Consider the following 21,247-nt stretch of genomic DNA (forward strand, 5'->3'; position numbering starts at 1 on the left):
GCACATACTGTAGAATGGACTTGGACGGTTCCTTTTGGTTTTTCTTCAAGAAACTATTTAGTAGGCGTTTGGCCATAGAAACCAAAAAAAAAAATTCACGTTTTTTTAGAATTTTTAAAGTTGGAGTTGTGTTTGGCCATAGTTTTTGCAAATAATATTTGGTTGTTGAAATATGCTTTTTCTTAAAAAAAAAAAAAACATGAAATATGATTTGTACCCCCAATTTCTAAAAAGTAGCAAAACCACCCAAAACAATTAATAAACATAACAAGTGCGAGAAATATAGCAACTATACTCGAGATCAGCTTATGGAGTGCTCAAGACTGATGGTTTCTTTCCATCAAAAGGCTGCAACTGGGAAGCTTACTGGCGTACACAAAAAATATAGCATCTCTAAATATGGCTTTGTTGCAAAGTTCCTACATGCTTCTTTTCTTTTACATACTTTTTAGCACATGATGTTCAATGTTTATTGGATTAATGGAAAGCAACTAAGCAACATAAGTTGCCTCTAACCAGTGAAAAAAGTTGTATGAACTTTTAGGGTAAAAACTGAACAACATAAAAAAATTTGAGGTAAAAAATTAAAACAGAAAAACAAAAGTAAAGGTCCAAAACAGAAAATCAAAAAAGTGAAAAAAAATGAAAAATAAGATTTTGGTTGTTTTCCACATTTCAAATATAACTTCAAGTTGTATTTGAAATATTTATGGCTAAACACCATAAAGTAAAAAAAGTGAATAATTCTCATGGCCTTTCTAAAAAGAAAACATCGAATATTCATTTTGAAGTGGCAATTTGCAATTGGTTAGATCTTTGATATAAAAAGAGAAGTGTGGTCCTCATAAAGTTAGCACTTACAATTCGCCTTTTATTATCAAGTTGCTTCTTTAATTTATAGTTCCACGGGCTCCCTTTGGTCAGACAATTGATTAACAAACGTGCTCTTTCATTTTCATGGCTAGGGGTGTTCATGGTCCGGTTTGATTCGATTTTTGGTTAAAACCAAACCAAACCAATTAAGTCGGTTTTTTCTAAATATTCAAACCAAACCAAACCATTAAAGTATAAATTCTATCGGTTTCGGTTTTGTCGGTTTTATCGGTTTGGTTCGGTTTTTGCGGGTTTTTTCGGATTTTAAGAATGTATTAATAAAAAGAACCTTTGAATAAAATGGTAACTAAATACGGCTTTGACAGTGATCCATTGAAATCTAAGAATCTTCTTAATTAATTCATTAACTTTATTTAGGTATAGGCCTATGGCTATGGGTATAGGAATTATAGAAGCATAACATTTACTTTTCATGATTGTAGTTACTCCTTATATATATACTTTTGATATTACGCATTATTTCCTCCGAAATTTTCGTTATCTAGATTCATCGTGTTTATGAAGCATTGAGAAGAAAGCACAAAAGTTAAAACAAAAAATGATAAACAGAAAGACAAAGTCATCTACCAAATCTTTTTAAATTCCAATTGTACAGTTTTCTTCCCTTTAATTTGTTATGGATAAAATGCTAGCTTATTAGTAGTAATTCAGATGCCATGTAAATGAGGGAACCGTAAAACTGAATAAGGGAGAAATTTTATTTTACCTTTAGCAAATTTCTTTTTATTTTACCTTAAACTTAAATGGGCTACACTTTTCTTACTAATTATTTGAATTTGTATTGGACTTATATATATATATATATATATCAGTTTGGTTCGGTTTTGGTTCGGGTTTTTTTGGTTTAACACCAAACCAAACCAAATGTTATCGGTTTTTTAAAATTTAAAACCAAATCAAGTCAAACCAAGCCGGTTTTCGGTTTATCAAGTCGGTTTGATTCGGTTTACCGGTTCGGATCGGTTTTTCGGTCTCATTTGAACACCCCTATTCATGGCTAACGACGTGTGAACATCGTGTCCTTTCTTTTTCTGACTAGGTATAGCTAGTTTGCTGTCAAGTGTCAATATATACACACTGCTTTGAGAAGTAAAATGCCATTAACAATCAGCTTATTGACTTCAATTATCGTGTATATTAGTGGTCAGTCTTTTGTGTATTGGTCGTCTCTGTTCAAAGGGAATAAGGATTTTTGAAAATTCAGCAAGAGGTTATTCTGCTTTGAGATTATGAAATTTCTGCATCTCCCCACCGTTATAGTACACGTTCACATAGGCACTTTCATGTCTATTGAGTCTGCAACTCCGCATGTTGATTTAATCATGGAGACGTTTAAATAAAATAAAAGTATGGAATTTTTAATTGGAGGGAAAACAAAGAAGTGATACTGAAATGTCTAAAATGGACAAAAGTTAAACTAAGACGTTGACCATGAATATTAATTAAGGTCATACTGGTCTGATAAGTTGACCGATTCAGCTTGTGTAACAGTATAAATCTTGACTTGATTCATCCTCCTTCAGGTCATCAACATGCAATGTCCCAGTCATAACAATCTAGTGGGTTGTTGGATTTTATGTTTTTTTTTTTTGTTTTGTTAGGGACACTTGGAATGTACATTAACTACTAATTATTGACTACACATTTAAAATTAGGTTTGTGGAATTGATGCCATCAGCTTCAGCATTCACTCTGGATATCAAAACTGTGAGTTTTCCCCACCCACTCACCCCGACCCTACCACCCACTACCTACTTATTTTTTAAAGTTCCTATTTTATTCTTTACCTGAGTTTTATTAATATATAAAAACTAATTTCTAATTAAGAGTTAAGGGTTAAGGGTATTTTAGTAAATTTACAAGTTATCATACAGTATCATACAGTCAAACCAAACGATACAAATATTATTAAACCACAACAAACGATACAGTCTATCTAAACATTGTGTTCATTAATACAGTACAATACAATACAACACCATACTGCACCATACCATACTGTACATTAATGAACCACGGGAAACAACCATCCAAACAGAGGGTGAAGGGAATCTTAAAACAGTTCCAGTATTCTCTTCTTCTTTTTTTCTTGTGCACGTTAGAATATTGTCCTGTGTTGTCTGAATCTAATGTTTTATTCTGCGTTCTTTGGGCAAGACCTGAATATCATGCTCTGTGCAAATTTATACTCCCTCCGTTCACTTTTACTTTATCTACAATGGACTTAGCACTCTCTTTATGGAATAATAAATGAATTATATATTCATTATAATATCCATATTTTTTGGTATATAGTGTAAATGGAATTGGAAAAAGATTCGGAAAATAAGTAGTCAATGTTAAGGATAAAACAAGAAAAAGAGATTGTCTTTTTCTTGATATGCTAAAATGAAAATTTATTTTTAGTATAGTAGACAAGTAATATTCCTCATGTAGCTTCTTATCCTTCGATTTCTGTTACTATCTACTTCTTTTCTTATCCGCTTAGCGTACTGTTTTGTTGGAGTTACTGCTCCTTTTCCCTTTTGACCTGCCTTGTTTTTGCTTTATTCTGAGCCGAGTTCTATCGGAAACAACCTCTCTACCTCCCAAGATAGAGTTAAAGTCTGTGTGCACTCTATCCTTCCCTCTCTATCCTTCCCAGACCCCACTTGTGGGATCACACTGGATATGGGTATATCGTTGTTAATATAGTGGACAAGTAAAAGTTAATGGAGGGAGTACTTAGCGAAATAACGCAGCAGTGCCAACAGGGAAAGCATCGGAAAACATACACAACACTAACTTTCTATACAAAGGAGGTATGTCGTCGTCGTTGTTGTTAGTATAGTGGATAAGTAAAAGTAAACGGAGGGAGTACTTAGCCAAATAACGCAGCAGTGCCAACAAGGAAAGCATCGGAAAACATACACAACACTAACTTTCGATACAAAGGCACGAAAACATTCTATACCTGAACATTCCTAAACTGATACATCAAAGATCCAAATCCTAAACTGAACATACTGTTGCTAACCTACTTTTAAATATATATACAACAGAACTAGAGACATCCTTTTTAATGATTATCTGATGTAGAGTTGAGCAAAAACTATCTAGCCTGGTTACCTGCAGAGTCATCACAGGTGAACAAAAACTGGGGCAGTGATGCTATCCTAGGAAGATTCAGCAACAGCTCCCCGACTGAGTCCTTTCTTGACATTGTTGAAGCCGGCTTGCAACCAGAGAGATCGTTTGGTTCATCCTCCGGCGTAGAAGGATCTTCTCCAACTTTTCTTCCAAACGGTGCTGTGGGAATGAAATTTATTCCATCAACCCTTCTTTCACCCGTCGCAACATCACCACAGTTCTCACTCGTTTGAACTGTTGCAGGATCCTTTTGAAGAAGGCAGCACAGAGAATTGACCCTTAACATAAGAGATTTCTCATCTGATGCTGACACATTTTGAGTGTCACTAAGCAAGGATTTGGAGATATCTTCCAGTATTTCCAAGCTTTCCCGTTCATTACTGACGAGGTTGATGACTTTTGATGTCTTCTGCTCTGATACGCGTTGCTCAAGCTGGCTCACTAAATCACTCATTGACACGGAGGGATGTAATCCAGGCACTCTGAGTTGATTGAGGTTACTGAGCCCTTTCCATTGCTCCACTTCCCTACTCTTCATATCTTCACTTGCCCCTGTATCAATAACTGCACGTTAAATGTAAAGTTACAGACAACCAAAACAAATCCTAGTGAAACGGCACACTAACAAGAACAACGTACATTCAGATAGCAATATAGAACCAGCTCCTAACCACTTCAAATAAACCATAGAGTGGCAGAGATCAACAAACCTTAACACAGGATAACATGTCCATAGACCCGATTTCGGTCATATCGCTCTTTTTGAACAGAGACAACCTCCTAAATGTGAATTAAATTCAAGAAACACACAACTGTACCGGCAAAATAGGAGTACAATAAAACCAAGGAAACAGGCAGCAAACTTCCTCTCAACTCCTTAAAAAGGAAACGGCAATCAATTTGTCACTTTTTTTGGAAAGGTGGGGGTAACGGATGATGATCATCAACCAAGCTGCCCAAGGGAACAACTATAATGACATCTTCAAAGACATACCTCACCAGAGAACTCAAGTTTTACTTCTCAAATAAAATTGACATATTTACCTGAGCTTGGGGATGGCTTTTCATGGTGAATATGTTCCGAAGGTCTACCAACAGGATCTTGCTCACTTTTTGAGGAAGAACACTGAGCTCCTGAAGGTGAAGTGGCACTTTGCAAGTAGGGGCTTCCTTCATTATTCAGGTCAAATTCACGGTCACTTACATGTGAGTCTTCGAATACCGATATCCGTGAATCAAAATAAGGAGAATCTAATGTTATCTCTGCTTGTTGACTCAGGAAGTTAAGACGAGGATCGCATTGCACAAGCTTTTCAAAATGCTTTCCCAACAAACCCTGCGGACACTCTAAGTAATGTCGCCTGGAACACAACAAGAATTGGAGAGTTTTAACATCAAAACTAAACTACATTAAGACAAAGCGAAGGAAATGCTAGAAATTGTGAACAGACCTAAAAGAGCCTACAACCAGTATTAGTTGTAATCATAATACTTGCAATCAGCAATCACTGTGATACAATACAAAAGCTACTACAGGTGCAACATGGTATTAAAACCCTTCATAATTACTAATAATTGTGGACTTTGGTGTTAACTTTTTACTAAGACTAAACTGAAATTGGGAAACTTAGTCGGCTATTGAGACTCGAAACAGCATCTACTGAGACATTCCATTCAGTTGTTATACTGAAATGCTCTTACAGTTAGATTAGGCCACAATGCGAACCATTAAGCAGAGATGGCGACGGGGCGAGGCTGGTATTAAAACCCTTCATAATCTATATTACTACTATATATATGGGGCAATGTAATGAGTTTTGTAGTACTTAGTTACATTGTAACTATTTGATTGGCCCAATCAAATTGATTTGCTCTTTCAAATTGTCCTTGGAGTTGCTATTTATTACTTCATGTATCAAAGTATATTCCAATGAATCAAGACACTTTGAAACCCTTTTTGATAGCATATCTTTTTTCTATCTCTTATTTTTTCCCCCACTTTATTTCATTTTTACTTAGGTTGACACAATCAATTTGTTCAATATAATCAATTTTGAGCCCTTTAAAAATGCTAAAAAAATTGTTAATAGTGATGATGTCATCTAATAAAAATAACTATGCACAAAGATAATCTAAAATGGTGATGATAATAACTTTGACGAACTCATTTGGCACCGGAAGAGTACTCTATCGATCAAATTTTCTTTAGTAATTCTTAAATTAACATTAAATTTGTCTTGATCTTATTTTTAGTTTAAAAAAAAAAAAGGTTATGCTGAAAATATAAAGTTAGATTTAATGATTTAACACAACTATACAATAGAAAATAAATTTTAAAACTTTTTAACAATTAATAGATTAAAATCTTGGAAAATAAAAGAAAAAGAACCTTTAAATTTTATTCAATTTGCTTAATTAAGTGGGATAGAAAAGAGAAAAGATGCTTACCAAGTGATCAACTCCTCAATCCCATAATTATTAAATATTGATAATCGCATCTTTCTTTTCTTGCAAACAATTTAATTTGTCAAAAATTATGTAATCCTTAGTTGGTTGAGTAAGGAAGTTTTCTTTTAAGAATAAAGCATCAATGAGTTAATGACAAACTAAATCAATTCTTAAACTATGTTTCAAGGAATTCAATTTATTTTGAATTTCATCTAAACCTAGACTTTAATCACCATTTTTGTTTAGCATAAACCATCGTCACATGAAATTATGAGTAGTTAATAGGCCCTAGTAGTTAATCAATGAATAGCAAAACATGCTATTCCTACCTCTAACTAGAAATTATATGCTCACAAATTCATAAAATATAAAAAATTCCTTTTCAATTTATGACTATAGTCAATTTGAAATCATTCTGCATACTTTAAATTTTGTTACTAAACATCAAGTTATCTCTGTCTCTTTGATATCTGTTTATCCCAAGCAAACTTGCTTTCTTATAACAATTCTTTTAGTAAATTATCTAATTATATGATCAAAAAATTTAACCAATGAATAATACATGATTAAGAAGCGATCATTTTAAAAGAGTTGTGCCTAAGAAACGTACACAATTTTTTTTTTAATTAAAAACATTATGAAGTGCATTATTATCTTGATCTTGGACCCGGGCTCAACACGGGCTTCACTGGACTAGTATTTATATAAAGCCGAGACATAGGTCCGGTGACGTGGCACTCTCCTATGTAAGTTTTCTATTTATCTTTTTTCTCACAATTTTGCCTTTTTTCCCTCTATGTACCTTCTTAAAAATGTTGCTTAGTCACCTCTTTTGAAAAAGAAAACTGCAAAGAATTTTCTTAAAAGGCACCTCTTAATTATGGCCACTATGACAGAGTAGTAAGCTTGTAACCGATGAAAAAAAAATATGCTTAAACCTGCTGGAAATCATAAATTCCCTTTACCGTTGGGCACTTCCATTTTTTGTGTGCATACTGCAAATATCCACCATAGTCAAAGACCAAAACAGGTAGATCAAAACGGGTGCAAACACTACATCCTAAAACCGCACTTCCATTTTTTGTGTGCATACTGCAACTATCCACCATAGCCAAAGACCAAAGAAGGTAGATCAAAACGGGTGCAACCACTACATCCTAAAACTCCCTATTGTAGAAGCAGGTTTGACACTAACTTCGCGTGCAACCAAATGCGAATTTCTATGAAGCAATTACAAAGGTTTTTCCTTCTTCCCTTTTTCGAATTTTCTTTCTAAAATTTGAGCATATTAGCAAGCAGCCGTTCAGTCTTTTAGGGGTCGTTTGGTACGCGAGATAAGGTGGGATATCCCAGAATTAAGTTTGGGCTTCATTTTATACTTTGTTTGGTAGAAGGTATGGATAAATTAGTCTTAGGACTAAAATCTCGGGATTATAATCCCAGAATAAATTTAGCCAGCGCACCAAACGACCCCTTAGGACTTCCACATCATGCACTGAACAATTGTCGATTTATATAGTCTTTAGTGATGTTACTAGGGGTGTTCATGGTTAGACGTTACAGGTTCGATAGCCACGTAATCTTAACTCTATGCGCTTTGAGTAGAGGCAATTATTTACAAAAGTACCAGGACTTTAGCAAATATGTCTTGAAATTGGCGTTGCAAGGGCAAGAGGTGGTGTTTCCCTGATCATTTTTTGTTGCTAATTAAAAAGTTTGTATTTTATTTACATAGAATTTCATCTACTCAATATATAACTAATAATAATTTAAATCTGTTTTGTGTAATTAGCAGTTTTAAAGATGAAATTTAGTACTTTTAATTTTTTAAATATTTTTTTCTCAATTAGATTAAATTTCAATAAGTTTCATTCGTAAAATATAATTTAACTATAAATTACAAAGAAGTATACGTGATACGTAAAGTAGCGTTATGAATTAACCTTAATGTGTGTTATTTTTAGCTGTTTACTTTCTCACAAAAAAAAATAGAAAGGTAGTATCTGAATTCATTATATAGAAGCTTGGAAATCTTTTATAAATCTACTTAGTTTAAATTTACTAGTTACTAATAATTGTGGGCTTTGGTGTTAACTTTTTACTATGACTAAACTGAAATTGGGAAACTTAATCGGCTATTGAGACTCGAAACAGCATCTACTGAGACATTCCATTCGGTTGTCATACTGAAATGCTCTTACAGTTAGATTAGGCCACAAGGCGAACCATTAAGTAGAGATGGCGACGGGGCGAGGCTGGGCGGTTGCGGTGTGGTTCAGCCTTAACCTGCAAAGACTCCAACCGGCTTCACATAACAAAATTTCTATTTTTGAACCTGCCCCACACCACATAAAGCTGCCCCGCCCCGTTGCCATTCCTACAGGCATTAACCATTACTCACTAAATTAAGTGCACCAGCAACCCACTCTACCTTATCTTTCTAGTATTGCCTCTCTTCGTCTACAAAAATAATTAAGCCTCAATCACAAATTTCTGTCTCACCTCTCCTAACAAAAAATAACTGGTCAAATAAACTAATCGTACTCAAGATAGAGATTCTGCGTAAATCAATGTAGTCTGCCCATCTTTTCTAAACCCCCATCCCAAACCATTTTAAAAAGTTCAAATAAAGAAAATGGTTTTTCCTGGCCTTTTCCATATCAACAATTGCTACTTGCTAGATCAATCTCCAAACCCAATAAGACTACTACTTATCATATAAATAAATAAATAAAATCCCTGTGATAGCCATGATCCATTTAGAGCACTTTACTCCGTCAATAGTGTTCGTTCATTTCAGGCAAACCCCTTTCTGGGTCGAGCTCGTCGCCTGGGGCTTGCCTAGTGCGGGTTACCTCTCCTGTGTGGTTTCTGGGCTATTGCACAGGAACGGGGTTTACCCTGTGCACACCCGAAGGGTAGCGGCTGTGAGTTCCCTTGTCATCCAAAAAACAAAAAAAAACCCTTTCTGGATATATGTCATTATCTTCATGCATCAACTAAGCAGCTAAGCAGGTCAAACAAGTTATTTGAAATGCTTGCCAAAGTGAAACAGAAAGAAAGGAAAAGGCGTGCTGAAAAGAACAGATGTGTCCAGGCAAAAGATGTCCATAGAGATGTCAAGAAAACAAGATAAAATTGGCTAACGACTAGCAACGGTGTAAAATTACTGATGAGGAAGAAAAGAACTACAGGGATAATGGGTAAGACCTGTGTATGCTAGCCTGTCCATCAGTGAAATCTGAAGTTGCTTGCCACAGAGTGTGCTTTCTGGGTTGTGGATTTGTCTCCCTAAAGAAAAGAGGTTGCCTTGCCAGCTGCAATCCAATGATTCATAACACCAACTAAGGTTAGTAATGAGTGCAACACTGGAGCCTATTCTGCTAGTGCAGTGAAGGAAATAACTCCACGAAGACAATAGCAAAATAAATTGCTAATTACCCCTTACCACTACATCCAAGGTTCCTGGTGCATCATCTGGGTAATTTGCCTTCAACCCCATAATATCCGACCACTGGATCTCTAGCTTATTCTTGAGACCACCATCAAGGACTTCCCAAACAAGTTTATGCTTGGCAAAATAACATTTTGCGACCAAATCCCCTTCATATCTTGACTTATACTGTAGATGCAAAAAATTCCATTCACTTATGGAAATTCAGACTGAGCATTATATACAAATCATTTAAAAAAAAAAAACTAAAAGTATACCTCCCAGCTCCCAATTCTCAGAACTGAAGCAGGAAAGTTCGATGCCTTGAGCTTTTCCGTCATTCCAGTGCTTCCTTTCTGCTCCTTTTTCCCATGACTTCCCGCCTTGGAGCTGCTCCCTTGAGAAAGCCTCATTTGGATCAAATCCAACAGTGAGGGGCTCTTTCTTAGCCGCAAACCTAATGGACTGGGCTCATCTGTCTGGCCAAATTGCGATGACGAATCTGAAAAACCACAAGCTCCAAAACCTAGTTGCTGCTGCAAAATATCCTTGATTCAGACCTCAGAGAAGATAATAATTGACGTAAATTCACTGGTATCTCTTTAAGCAGTATCAAGGCATCAATAATGATAAGCCAACTTCTTATTCCCAAATTGGTACATGATTATTCCCCTACAAACGTTTCTAAAATGGTTATTTATACACCTTTACTTCATTTGATACCAAGCACTTTCCATTTGGTAAGTCCCCAAATGTTTTATGCAAATAAATTCATAGTATTATTCTATCTAATTTCCATGTATTCAAATACATTTTAACTACTCAAACCTCACATTTCCTTGAGATGTTTTCACTATAAAACTATCATTTACACCATTACTTTGAAATTTTCTTACACAAGAACTAGTATAATACACAAATCCAATAAAACATCATAAACTCAGAGCATAAATTAGCATATAATAAGATGATATTTTCACTATAAAACTAACATCAAACCATTATTGAGACTATTTCTTACCCAAGACCTAATATAATACACAAATCAGATTAACACCCATAAAAGTCAAACTAACATCATTATCCCTGAGTGTAGTGAAATTCAGAGCATATGTTATTTCTGTTGATACATTCAAGTAATTAAACGTTTCACAATTAGGAAACTAAACTTATTGTTATAACCAGGATTTTCCAACAAAATCGACCTATTTCTATTTTAAACCATGATCATTAGCAAGTGCATAAATATACTCCCGAAAGATAAGTGAATATAGGAAGTTGTGTTGTTGCGAGCTATCGGCTGTAAATATCTTCGGATTTCTTCCATTTGAGATTCGATTTGAACCAATGATGGAAGATTTTGAGCAAATGAAAACAAGATGCACAACCAAAACATACAAATACAAGCGCTGTTGAGAATTGAAACAGTAAATTCTGCGGATGAGAAAGAAGCATCACTTTGAACGAAGAGCAGAAAAAATTACTCCCTCCGTCCCAAAGATTTACGTGACACTTTTCGCTTTTCGAGAGTTGACTAAACTGGATTAGATTAAGTTAATATTTTAAGATTAAATTTATATATTTCAAAACTACGTGAAAATGAAAAATACTATAATTTGCAATTTTTCTCAATCAATCTACTGAAAAAATACATCATGTTAGTCAAAGTTCATGCAGTTTAAATCTCAAAAAATAAAAAAAAATGGCACGTAAATTGGGAGAGAGGAGTAATAAGCTTTCATGTGTGTGGAAGAGAAGAAAGTGAGAGAGAAAACAGACTTGCAGAGAAGAGGAGATGAGTTTGGATCGCTTATTGAGGGAGCAGTGTTCTTCATCCGAAGAGTCTTCTCTCTTCACGGGTAACATATTTGCCCTGTGCCACCGCAACTCCGGCGGCACATCGGCGGTGTTCATCAATTGAGGCATCACTAAAGACAAAAGTGAGTGAGACAAATACCAAAAATATCAGAGCCGTGGTTGAGTCCACTTGGATGGAAAATTCCAGTGAAAGGGAAAGCAAACTCTGTTTTCGCTACTACTTCCTTTTCTTTTCTTTTTTTTGGGAGGGGGTGGATTGCATCAGTTTGGATACTAGCTGGCAATACTTTTCTTTTATTTCAGAGTACGACAAGCTTAAATAATTTTTGGAATAAAAATTTAGTATTGTTTAATTATTAATTTTGAGATAAGTTTTATCATGGTTAAATATAGTATCTGAATAAGTTATTTTTGTCAGATAGTGAAATAATAATAACAACATAATTCATTATCTTTTAGATACAACAACATACACATTATGATCCCGCGAAGTGAGGTATGGGAGGTTAGAATGTACGTAAAAATCTTATCCTACTTTTGACGGGGCAGAAGGATTTTTCGATAGGCTAAAATTCCCGAGAGATGAAAAAAGTATCGAATAATAATAAACGATAATAAAAGAAGATAATAGGATAATATAGTATAAGAAACAATATAGTAGTAGAGATTAGTTATCCCTAGATAAAACAATAAAACTAACAAAAATATTTTTGAGATCCCTCAAACTATTTTTCTACAATAAGGTTGGAGTATTTTTTTTTTAACACAAATAAGTTCATCTTAAAAATTATGAAATGCATGTTATTTTTAATGCAAAAATCTACCAGTAAATAAGAAATAATACCAGGATAACTAATTCTAACATGACGAATCTCCGTGTAATTAATCCAGCATAACTAATCTCATCATAATTTCAAACCAAACGACACCTAAATTTATGATATTAGTCCCTCAATTCTTAGTAATCTCTAATTTAGTCCTTAAGATATTTATTAAACGGAGCATTTTATATTCAATTAATAAAATGCTTATCTCTTATCCCTTTCTGAATGACTATAGTTATGTAGAAGAGTAATTGTGTAATGTGTTGTGCTTAGCTTATAAATTACGTTATATTCTTAGTCATATGATTAGAAAAATGGGTTGAATATCACAAGGTTTTTGTAAAATAAAGAATTGCGTATAGAGTTTACTTATTTGAAATTAAAGTGACGTTTGTTTGCGGAAAAAGTTTGGACCATTTGGAAAACATAAAAATGTTTTGTTTAAGTTTTTTAGGTGCTTAAAAAATTTTAATAACTCAGTTGATTGACTATCTGAATTTTCACTTTGTTAGTGACAGTTCGATTCCTTATCTTGTAATCCTTTCCCCGTTTTCCCTTTTCCTACCGTAAGTAATTTTTTTAAAAAAAATTCTTAAACGAATGTCATTAAGACATGTATTAACTAATAAAATAATGGCCAGAAGTACAATTATTAAGCAGACTAGTGTAATTTCCACCCACTAGAGCATCCCTTCCAACGTGCTGGAAGCTGTAGTCACGTGAGTCGCACGTGACAGTCTAAGATAAAATGTGTGGGCGCCAACAGATCCGAAAGGACTCGTGTATTGTACGGTTTTTCGGCTAATATGAAACGGGTGTGATTCGATGGGAAGCCAAGTGGAGGAATTGTGCGGTGAGATTGGATGCCTTAGATGAGCTTGCATTGTGGATAATATTTGTATGATTGCTAATTTTGTCGTGTTATGGATTAAGGAATAAACACGCGTGTCGGTACGTCCCATCACCCATTCCTTTTAAAAATTTCGGCGGCGTTAAAAACACGCGCCTGTCTTTTTAGGACCAATCATGAGTGATTTTACACCTCTATCTGTTTAACTACAGCTTCCTTCCGTTTTTTAAGTCGATACTTTAAATTCATCTGGGCATATTAATCACTTAAAATACATTCAAGGACACTAAAATGATAGGAATTTAATAATGAAATGGACCTTGGCCTAACTCAAGAGGGGAGATAAAGTGTCCAACATTGAAAATAATGAATTGAATGGCCTTGATCCTGATAGCATGAGAATGAATGAATCTCGAGTCTAACTAAACTCCAAAACATATCTCATGAAAGGAGAATTAGCCAATAGCATATAAGAAGATCATATACGTTTTAACTCACCGATATAGGACTCCAACAAGATTTGACATCAATATAATTAAATATACCCAACTTCAAATATAAGTAACTTACACTAATAGAAGAATGTGTGAGTGGTTTTGTGGTTTTTTTTTTTGTAATAATTATATATCATTAAAGTTGGCAATAGTATTCGTTGAAGTAGATGCTATGTATTAGAATAGTTAAGATAAAGCTACTCATGCCTGCAAGGACATAAAAAAAAAAATTGTTTTGGTGTACAATTTTTTAAGATTATTTTACATGAATAGATTATCAATCAGTAAAATATACTATATAGAATATCATCTAGGAAATATTTTACCGTTAAAGGCGTTTTATTACGCGACTTATTAGTGACTTCGATTCATACTTGTTCTTTAAGATAATTTACCTCTTCCGAAATACAAAGTCGTATATTAAGGGGAATTAGTAGCAACACATTATCAGCTTAGTAACATTTGTTTGCGAATCATTTTATTTTGTCTCATATAATACTCGTGTGAGGTTTATTTTGGTCCCACAAGTTAGTGAATTAAAAATTTGTAAACCTAAAAGTGTAAGATTTAGATCTAACTTGTAAAACAAAAAGATATCTCACACTAATATTAATTATGTAAGGCGCAAAATAATTTTTTCCTTCATTCACTCGTTTATTTTTCGATGTTTGACATTTTCTTGGAGAAGAGTTGTCCGCAAAGTGATTGAGACTGCTCCAGCCTCCAAGAGAGTCAACACCAATAATGTCATCTAATATAGAAATGCAATAAAAATGAATTAATGATGTACAAGTTGCTGGTATATGTTATTACTAATAAGACTAATGGGCCCCTAAGATTAATGTAATGGACATCTTAGCACCAATATCAGTCGTCAGGCTATGTTTATTAATGTACTGGAGTAAAATAAATGTTCATAAGGAAATGAATGATGTCCTCTTAGAACGAAAAGACACTGACGAAACATTTTCAAAAATGATAGTAGTATATTATTATTATTATTATTATTATTTTTAATTTATTCGAAAATTTATACTTTCATATATTCATACCCCAAAAAAAATTTTTCTCCCAAGTCAACTAAAAATTAAAAAAAAAATTAATTGTATAACTATTATATATTATAAAATAATTCAACTCTATAATTTTCAATAAGACTTATTATCAAAAAAAAGTAATTTTTTTTTTTTTGTAAACTTTTTTTTTTTTGACACAGATTGTCAAAAAAAAATTTAGTAAACTTTTTTTTTAAATTTTATGTCCAATCACCTTATAATTATATGAACTAAAACGGAAATTAAAGAATACTAGTAGAGTATCACTTTTCGAGCGAAGTACAAGGTCAGTGGCACTTTGACTTATGCTTTTCACTTATGCTTATGCTTATGCTTTTGTTTTTCTTTCTTCAAATTTCTAGTTTACTCGATGTGCAAGGTTAATTGAATTTTCATCCACTTTAGATATCATACACTTTCAAATTATTTTATTTGTAGGTAGGAAGTAGGAACTTCGCAAAGACGAGATAGGGTCAAATTAACATATCAAAAAATATCCATAGCGCAATGAAATATTGCTTAAGAGGTTGTCTTCAAAGAATATTAACTTTTTTTTTTATCACTATATTAGAAGCATTTACTAAATTTTTTTTTTTTTTGTGGGGGTGATATATTTGTAAAAACCGTATCCACGTTTTTATTTTATATTGTATAAAGTGGACCCACGTTATACAATTAAATTTTTTTTTTTTTTAATTTTTCATGTTCATGTAAATTAAAAAAAATATATATAAATTTTTTGGACCCCTTTTGGTATACTAAAAAAATTATTATTATTATTTTTATAAAAAAATAAAATATATTATAAAATAATTCAACTCTATAATTTTCAATAAGACTTATTAAAAAAAAAAAATTTATGTCCAATCACCTTATAATTATAAAAAAACGGAAATTAAAGAATACTAAAAAAAAAGGTCAGTGGCACTTTGACTTATGCTTATGCTTATGCTTATGCTTATGCTTTTGTTTTTCTTTCTTCAAATTTCTAGTTTACTCGATGTGCAAAAAATCATCCAAGATATCATATTTCAAATTATTTTATTCCAAAGACGAGATAGGGTCAAATTAACATATCAAAAAATATCCATATAGCAATGAAATATTGCTTAAGAGGTTGTCTTCAAAGAATATTAACTTTTTTTTTTATCACTATATTAGAAGCATGAGTGGATCAACCGCCATCCAGTCATGTAAATTAAAAAAAAAATTATTGTATAAAAAAAATTAAACAATATAAAAAAATAAAAAAAGGAGCCCCATATTCAATTAAAAAAAAAAAGTTTTTTAAAAAAACAAAGAATATCAAAAAAAAAAAAAAACTCGCACCCCATATTAAAAATCAAACAATATTCAATCCCATTAAGTCAATAATGGTGGATTCATTCTTCTTTTCTTAAATTATCAGATAAAGAAAAACATATGTAGCCTTATTATTGTTTTTCTTCAAAAGGGTAAGTAGTCAAACCATCTAATCTATATTAAATAGATATTTATATTAAACTGTTGTATTTGCTATTCTGCCATGTCATTTATTTGTTATGTTTACTAAAATAAATATACTTAAAATATTTATATTTTAAAATAAGATAGAATTTAACTACTTTTTCATTTTTATTCTTACTCTAATAAATGTGAAAAGAGATTAATGTCGTAAAAGAAAAAATAATATTAAATGAAGATCAAATAATAAATAAGGTAAATTAGTCAAATTATAATTCTAATTGACGCTTCCTTATAAAACGTGCAAAAGACAACATGACAAGTAAAATGAGCTAAACCAAAAAATATTCACCAAAAGTTAAAAAATAGTAGTTCTTCGTTTAAATAGAAAATCAAATTTCTACTTTGTTTCGTTTTAAACATGTAAAATTTATTTAATAATTTGAATTAGAATTATCCAAATCAAAATTTGATAAAAATAATAAGTATTGTTTAGGTCCAATCTACATACATTAACAATAGAATATTTTACCCCTTTAAAACCGAATTAAAATTCAAAGTATCAACTAATGCTTAAATATTGTTATTGTTTTGTCTCAAAGAGAGGAAAATAGCTTCCTTTTAAACAAGTCTTCTCTTTTAAAAAGTATTAATTAATTTTTGCAAACTTTATATTCGTAGCAAACACTAATATAATAAAGTTTTGGATGCGGAGCACAAACTACAATGTTATATTAATATAAAAACAGTGTTATATTAATTATATTAATCGTGTTATATGCATAAAAACAGTGCAAACTTATGTATGTTTATTAGCAATATAATATATATATATATATATATATATATATATATATATATATATATATATTATCACTACCCAAACATAACTACATACACATAGATACACAATAATCCAAAGTGTTGGGCCTGTGCGCAGCACGGGCATACACCATCTAGTTGATCTCCCTAAAAAGAAGTCAACTTTTTCAACCAAACGAGCGCACGAAGTTAGCTTTTCCCCAAATTTGTTGGGGTTGGGGGTAATTCATCGATAGTGGGTGTGAGAACAATTGTAACACCTCGTATCTTAGAACTCATATTAGACTCGTAACGTTAGAGTTTTAGCGGAAAAATTGAAGGTTTGAACGTTTTGCGAAAATGGTTGATAGGCCTACTTGGGCAAAAGATAACTCTTTGATTAGTTGGGAATTTGGGAAAGTACCCTCAATGAAAGTTGTAGTACGTAAAAATAGCTTTCTAACGATATAAGGATCAGGCCAATCGAGAGATCGAGCAAGGAGATATGATCATCTCAATATGGCTAATAGTAAGGCGTTTAAAAGTCTATAGAATCGGCTAAGTTTTGATACGTCTGCCTTCCAGTCGAATTACAGAAAAATATGTAAGAAATTTGGGAAAATTTCCTTCTTGAAAGTTGTAGATCTTTGAAATACCTTTCCAACGGTATATTATGGAGGTCAAACGGACATCCGTACAAAAGGTTATGCCCGTTTACTAAAATAGTGTTCTCGACATATACGGTAGAACATACGGCCGTAAAAATTATACGGGCCGTATATTCAGACTGTAAAATTGGCCCGAAAGCCCAATTCACTGGAACGAATGTACGGTAAGACATACGGTCCGTAAAACCTTTATGGGACGTAAAATAGGGCGTAAAATGGGTCCGACAAAGAATTATAAAACTTCGTTTTAAGGCTTTTTCACTTCATTCTCCACACCCCAAGCCCTAACGACCTTATATTCTCTCCCATCATCAAGAACACCAAGGTAAGCCTACTCTAATCATTCCAAGTCAATTCTAATATATATCCTTGTAATCTAAACAAGAAACCATCATCACTAACCTGGGTTTTCAAGAAAACCCATCTCAAGGTTCAAGAATTCAAGATTTTGGAAATCTTCTTCAAAGTTAAAGTATTCAATTCAAGTTTGGAGCATTACCGCATGTAGAGTTACTATCTACGTGTGGGAACATCATTGTTTCTTCCCACGCCTCATAATCCATAAATTATGATTCTCTACTAAAACTGGGTTTATACCATGCTCATGATAACCCTAGGTCCAAGTCCATGATTATACTATGTATGAATTGTTATAATTCCACCATTGAGTTCTTAATATTTCTTTATGATTATTGAGAATCCGTCCGTAATCCATGAAAACCCATATATCTCATTTCATGGGTTCATGCATGCTAGTTTATGATATATTATGCTATTTTCAAGAAAATACTATACATGTTTTACAAGTTCGTACGCAAGTAAGCTATGATTCATGATATCCATATACAAGCAAGTTATATTCATGAAAACCGTGGACGAAGTGCCACTTATTTTACATGTTCAAGTTTTTTGGAGTTGTTTTAATTACCGAGGAAGGCTTCGTATAGCCCGAAACTACGTAGCCACCCGTAGGATGAGGATCGTTCCACCCATGTCCGGACGATATCTCATAATGACCGGATCCTTTCATATTTTATTAAATCTCATGTTCCACAAAGGATCGAGTGTTCCTACGCGGGACGCAAGCACCGAACCATGTATCGGTTATAAGTTATTGCTCTCCCTACTTATGATATTTTTACTCATGCTTTATATTATATATGTATTCATGTTCGTGCTGCTCATAACTGGTTTCGGTTTCACGTTCGCTTCTTATCTTTATTACTTTATGTCCCATGTTATTTCATTCGGTTGCTTTACATACCAAGACATTCAACGTGCGACGTCCCCTTTATTGCCGGGGGTTGCGTTTTCACGATGCGAGTACGTATTTACGCGGACGCGACATACGCTCGCAGATTTGCTCGTATCGGCTCATTGGTGAGCCCCATCTGTTCGGGGTTTAGTCGGTTATCTTTATTTTACTAGTCATGCATTTAAAGGTATGTTTGAGAGCCTTGTCTGACAAGTACGTTTTCCGGTCCAAGATTCATGATTAGAGGTTTCATAGACTAGTCAGTTTAGTTATGTTAGATATGCAAGGTGTTTAGCCATCTTTGGCTCAACTCATGTTATTTCCGCATTTATGATTTAAACAAGTGTTTCATTAAATTATTATGACATCTCATGTTTTATAAAAGCTCATCACGTTCATGCTATATTTCCGCTCATGTATGCCTCGCCTATGATGATTCGGCAAGCCATGTGGTTCGCTCGGTCACGTACGCATGGCACCGAGTGCCGTGTTTCGCCCAGGCCATGGTTCGGGGCGTGACAACAATAAGGCCCCATTTGTTTTTATTAAGATTAAAACGTCTGAATCTGAATACACATCTGATGTTCATTAAGTTTTAGGCATCTGAATCTGAATACACATTTGAAATATTAAGATGTTGTCTCTGGATATGAACACTGAATGATTAAGATTGTTTGTTTTCAATAGCTTAATGTGAATAATTGATCATTTTAAACATATTCAGTATAATATTCAAAAAAAAATTAGGAATTAAACATTAGATCAATAAAATATTATAAAAATCTCATTACGACAAAATAAAATTATTTTTTGACAGAAAATAATATTTCGAAGATATTAATGTATATTTTATCTTTGACAAATATTTTGAACGATCTGAAATCAATATAAAAAATTATTCTAACAATGTAACTGGTAACGTGAAATTTTAAATGATGAGAACTAGTTTTTCTTGAGAAATTGTTTGCATATGCTTTCCCTTTTTTTAAAAATTAAAAAAAAAAAAAAAAAAAAAAAAAAAAAAAAAATTGAACTGCATATGCATTCATCATCATTTTTAACCTGGAAGTGCATATGCATTTCATAATCCTTGTCAAACTGCATATGCAATCATCCCTTGAAAACACCTTTTGATAATTGTGGACATACATATATTAATAAGAAGCTTACACGGACATCAAGCCTTAAATGGACGAACTATCATATTTATATTATTCATATAAGATTTATATGTATTCTCAATATATTACACGCCTCGATTTTTTTTCAATCCCATTTTAATTTAATGTAGATTTACCAGTACATAGTATAAATAAATTAAACCTTCTTTTGTAGAAATATTCATGTTCTTCTAGTGCTTAATAATAATAGATCATCAAGTGGGTAAAGATTTTAGAACCTTACAATTTAAGAGGAAAAGAAATTGGATGTTGATTGATAGTTGGAAAGGGAAGAGTGAAATTGTTTTTGCACGAAGGAAGAAGACCAGCGTGAAACTTTGGCTAGAAAATAAATAAATTCAAGAGTCTGAATTGTGTTAAGACTTTGTTACAGATTTGAGTCATTCAGACCTATTCAGACCCATTAAGAGCTTTTAAAAGAGACAAAATAAATGCACTTAATGAACTGGATCTGAATGGTTAATATTCAGACCTAAAAAATAAACATACTTAATGACTGAGATGCGAATGATTAAGATTCACACCTCTAGTAAGTACAAACAAATGAGGCCTAAGTATGCCTCCGATAAGAGGTGGATCTAAGATTTTTAATTTATGAATTTTGGATCATAATTAGTTTTGCTTATTGTGTTCTTGATATATTATTTGTACACATTGTGAATTTTTTAACTTGCATACAAAATTTGAGTCAAAATTACTAAGTTGTGCTAAACCCGCAACTATCTTATGGCTCCACCACTCCAATCCAAACTCAAGATCAGCTGAATTATATGAATCTTCAATAAAAATATACTTTATTTAAACTCATCTAATAGGGGTGAGAAATGTAGAGGGGGAGGGGAACTTCGGAATCTTGCACATAGAGTAGAATTGCAACTTCTAAATTGCTAAGCCATTACCTTCACTGATTTAGCTAGATTTAAATCAAAGTCTTCCTTTTATTTACTTGCAATA

General features: G+C 32.9%; 1 protein-coding gene across 3 annotated transcripts; it reads right to left on the reverse strand.

The window, feature by feature from the left end:
- Window positions 1-3,801: 3,801 nt before the first annotated feature.
- LOC132052273 (uncharacterized) lies at window positions 3,802-11,964 on the reverse strand. Of its 3 annotated transcripts, none has more exons than XM_059443738.1 (6): window positions 11,684-11,964; window positions 10,183-10,437; window positions 9,920-10,093; window positions 9,682-9,788; window positions 5,068-5,384; window positions 3,802-4,587 (listed from the first exon to the last, which is right to left on the reverse strand). In XM_059443738.1, the coding sequence occupies exons 1-6, from the start codon at window positions 11,828-11,830 to the stop codon at window positions 3,986-3,988; spliced, it is 1,602 nt and encodes a 533-aa protein (XP_059299721.1). In that variant the 5' UTR covers window positions 11,831-11,964; the 3' UTR covers window positions 3,802-3,985. The 3 variants fall into 3 exon arrangements, with proteins under 3 accessions (XP_059299721.1, XP_059299720.1, XP_059299722.1); XM_059443737.1 differs by having other exon boundaries at window positions 10,183-10,440; XM_059443739.1 differs by having other exon boundaries at window positions 3,802-4,575; window positions 10,183-10,440; window positions 11,684-11,962.
- Between the last annotated feature and the right edge of the window lie 9,283 nt (window positions 11,965-21,247).

The sequence above is a fragment of the Lycium ferocissimum genome, chromosome 4, assembly GCF_029784015.1.
Source record: "Lycium ferocissimum isolate CSIRO_LF1 chromosome 4, AGI_CSIRO_Lferr_CH_V1, whole genome shotgun sequence".
Lineage (NCBI taxonomy): Eukaryota > Viridiplantae > Streptophyta > Magnoliopsida > Solanales > Solanaceae > Lycium > Lycium ferocissimum.

Excerpts from the sequence above, each read along its gene's own strand:
- LOC132052273 (XM_059443737.1), bottom strand. The coding sequence starts at position 11,830 with ATGCCTCAATTGATGAACACCGCCGATGTGCCGCCGGAGTTGCGGTGG. Across the intron at positions 9,789-9,919 it reads CAGGAACCTTGGATGTAGTG|CTGGCAAGGCAACCTCTTTT; the intron begins GTAAGGGGTAAT and ends ATTGGATTGCAG. Across the intron at positions 4,588-5,067 it reads AAAGCCATCCCCAAGCTCAG|TTATTGATACAGGGGCAAGT; the intron begins GTAAATATGTCA and ends TTTAACGTGCAG.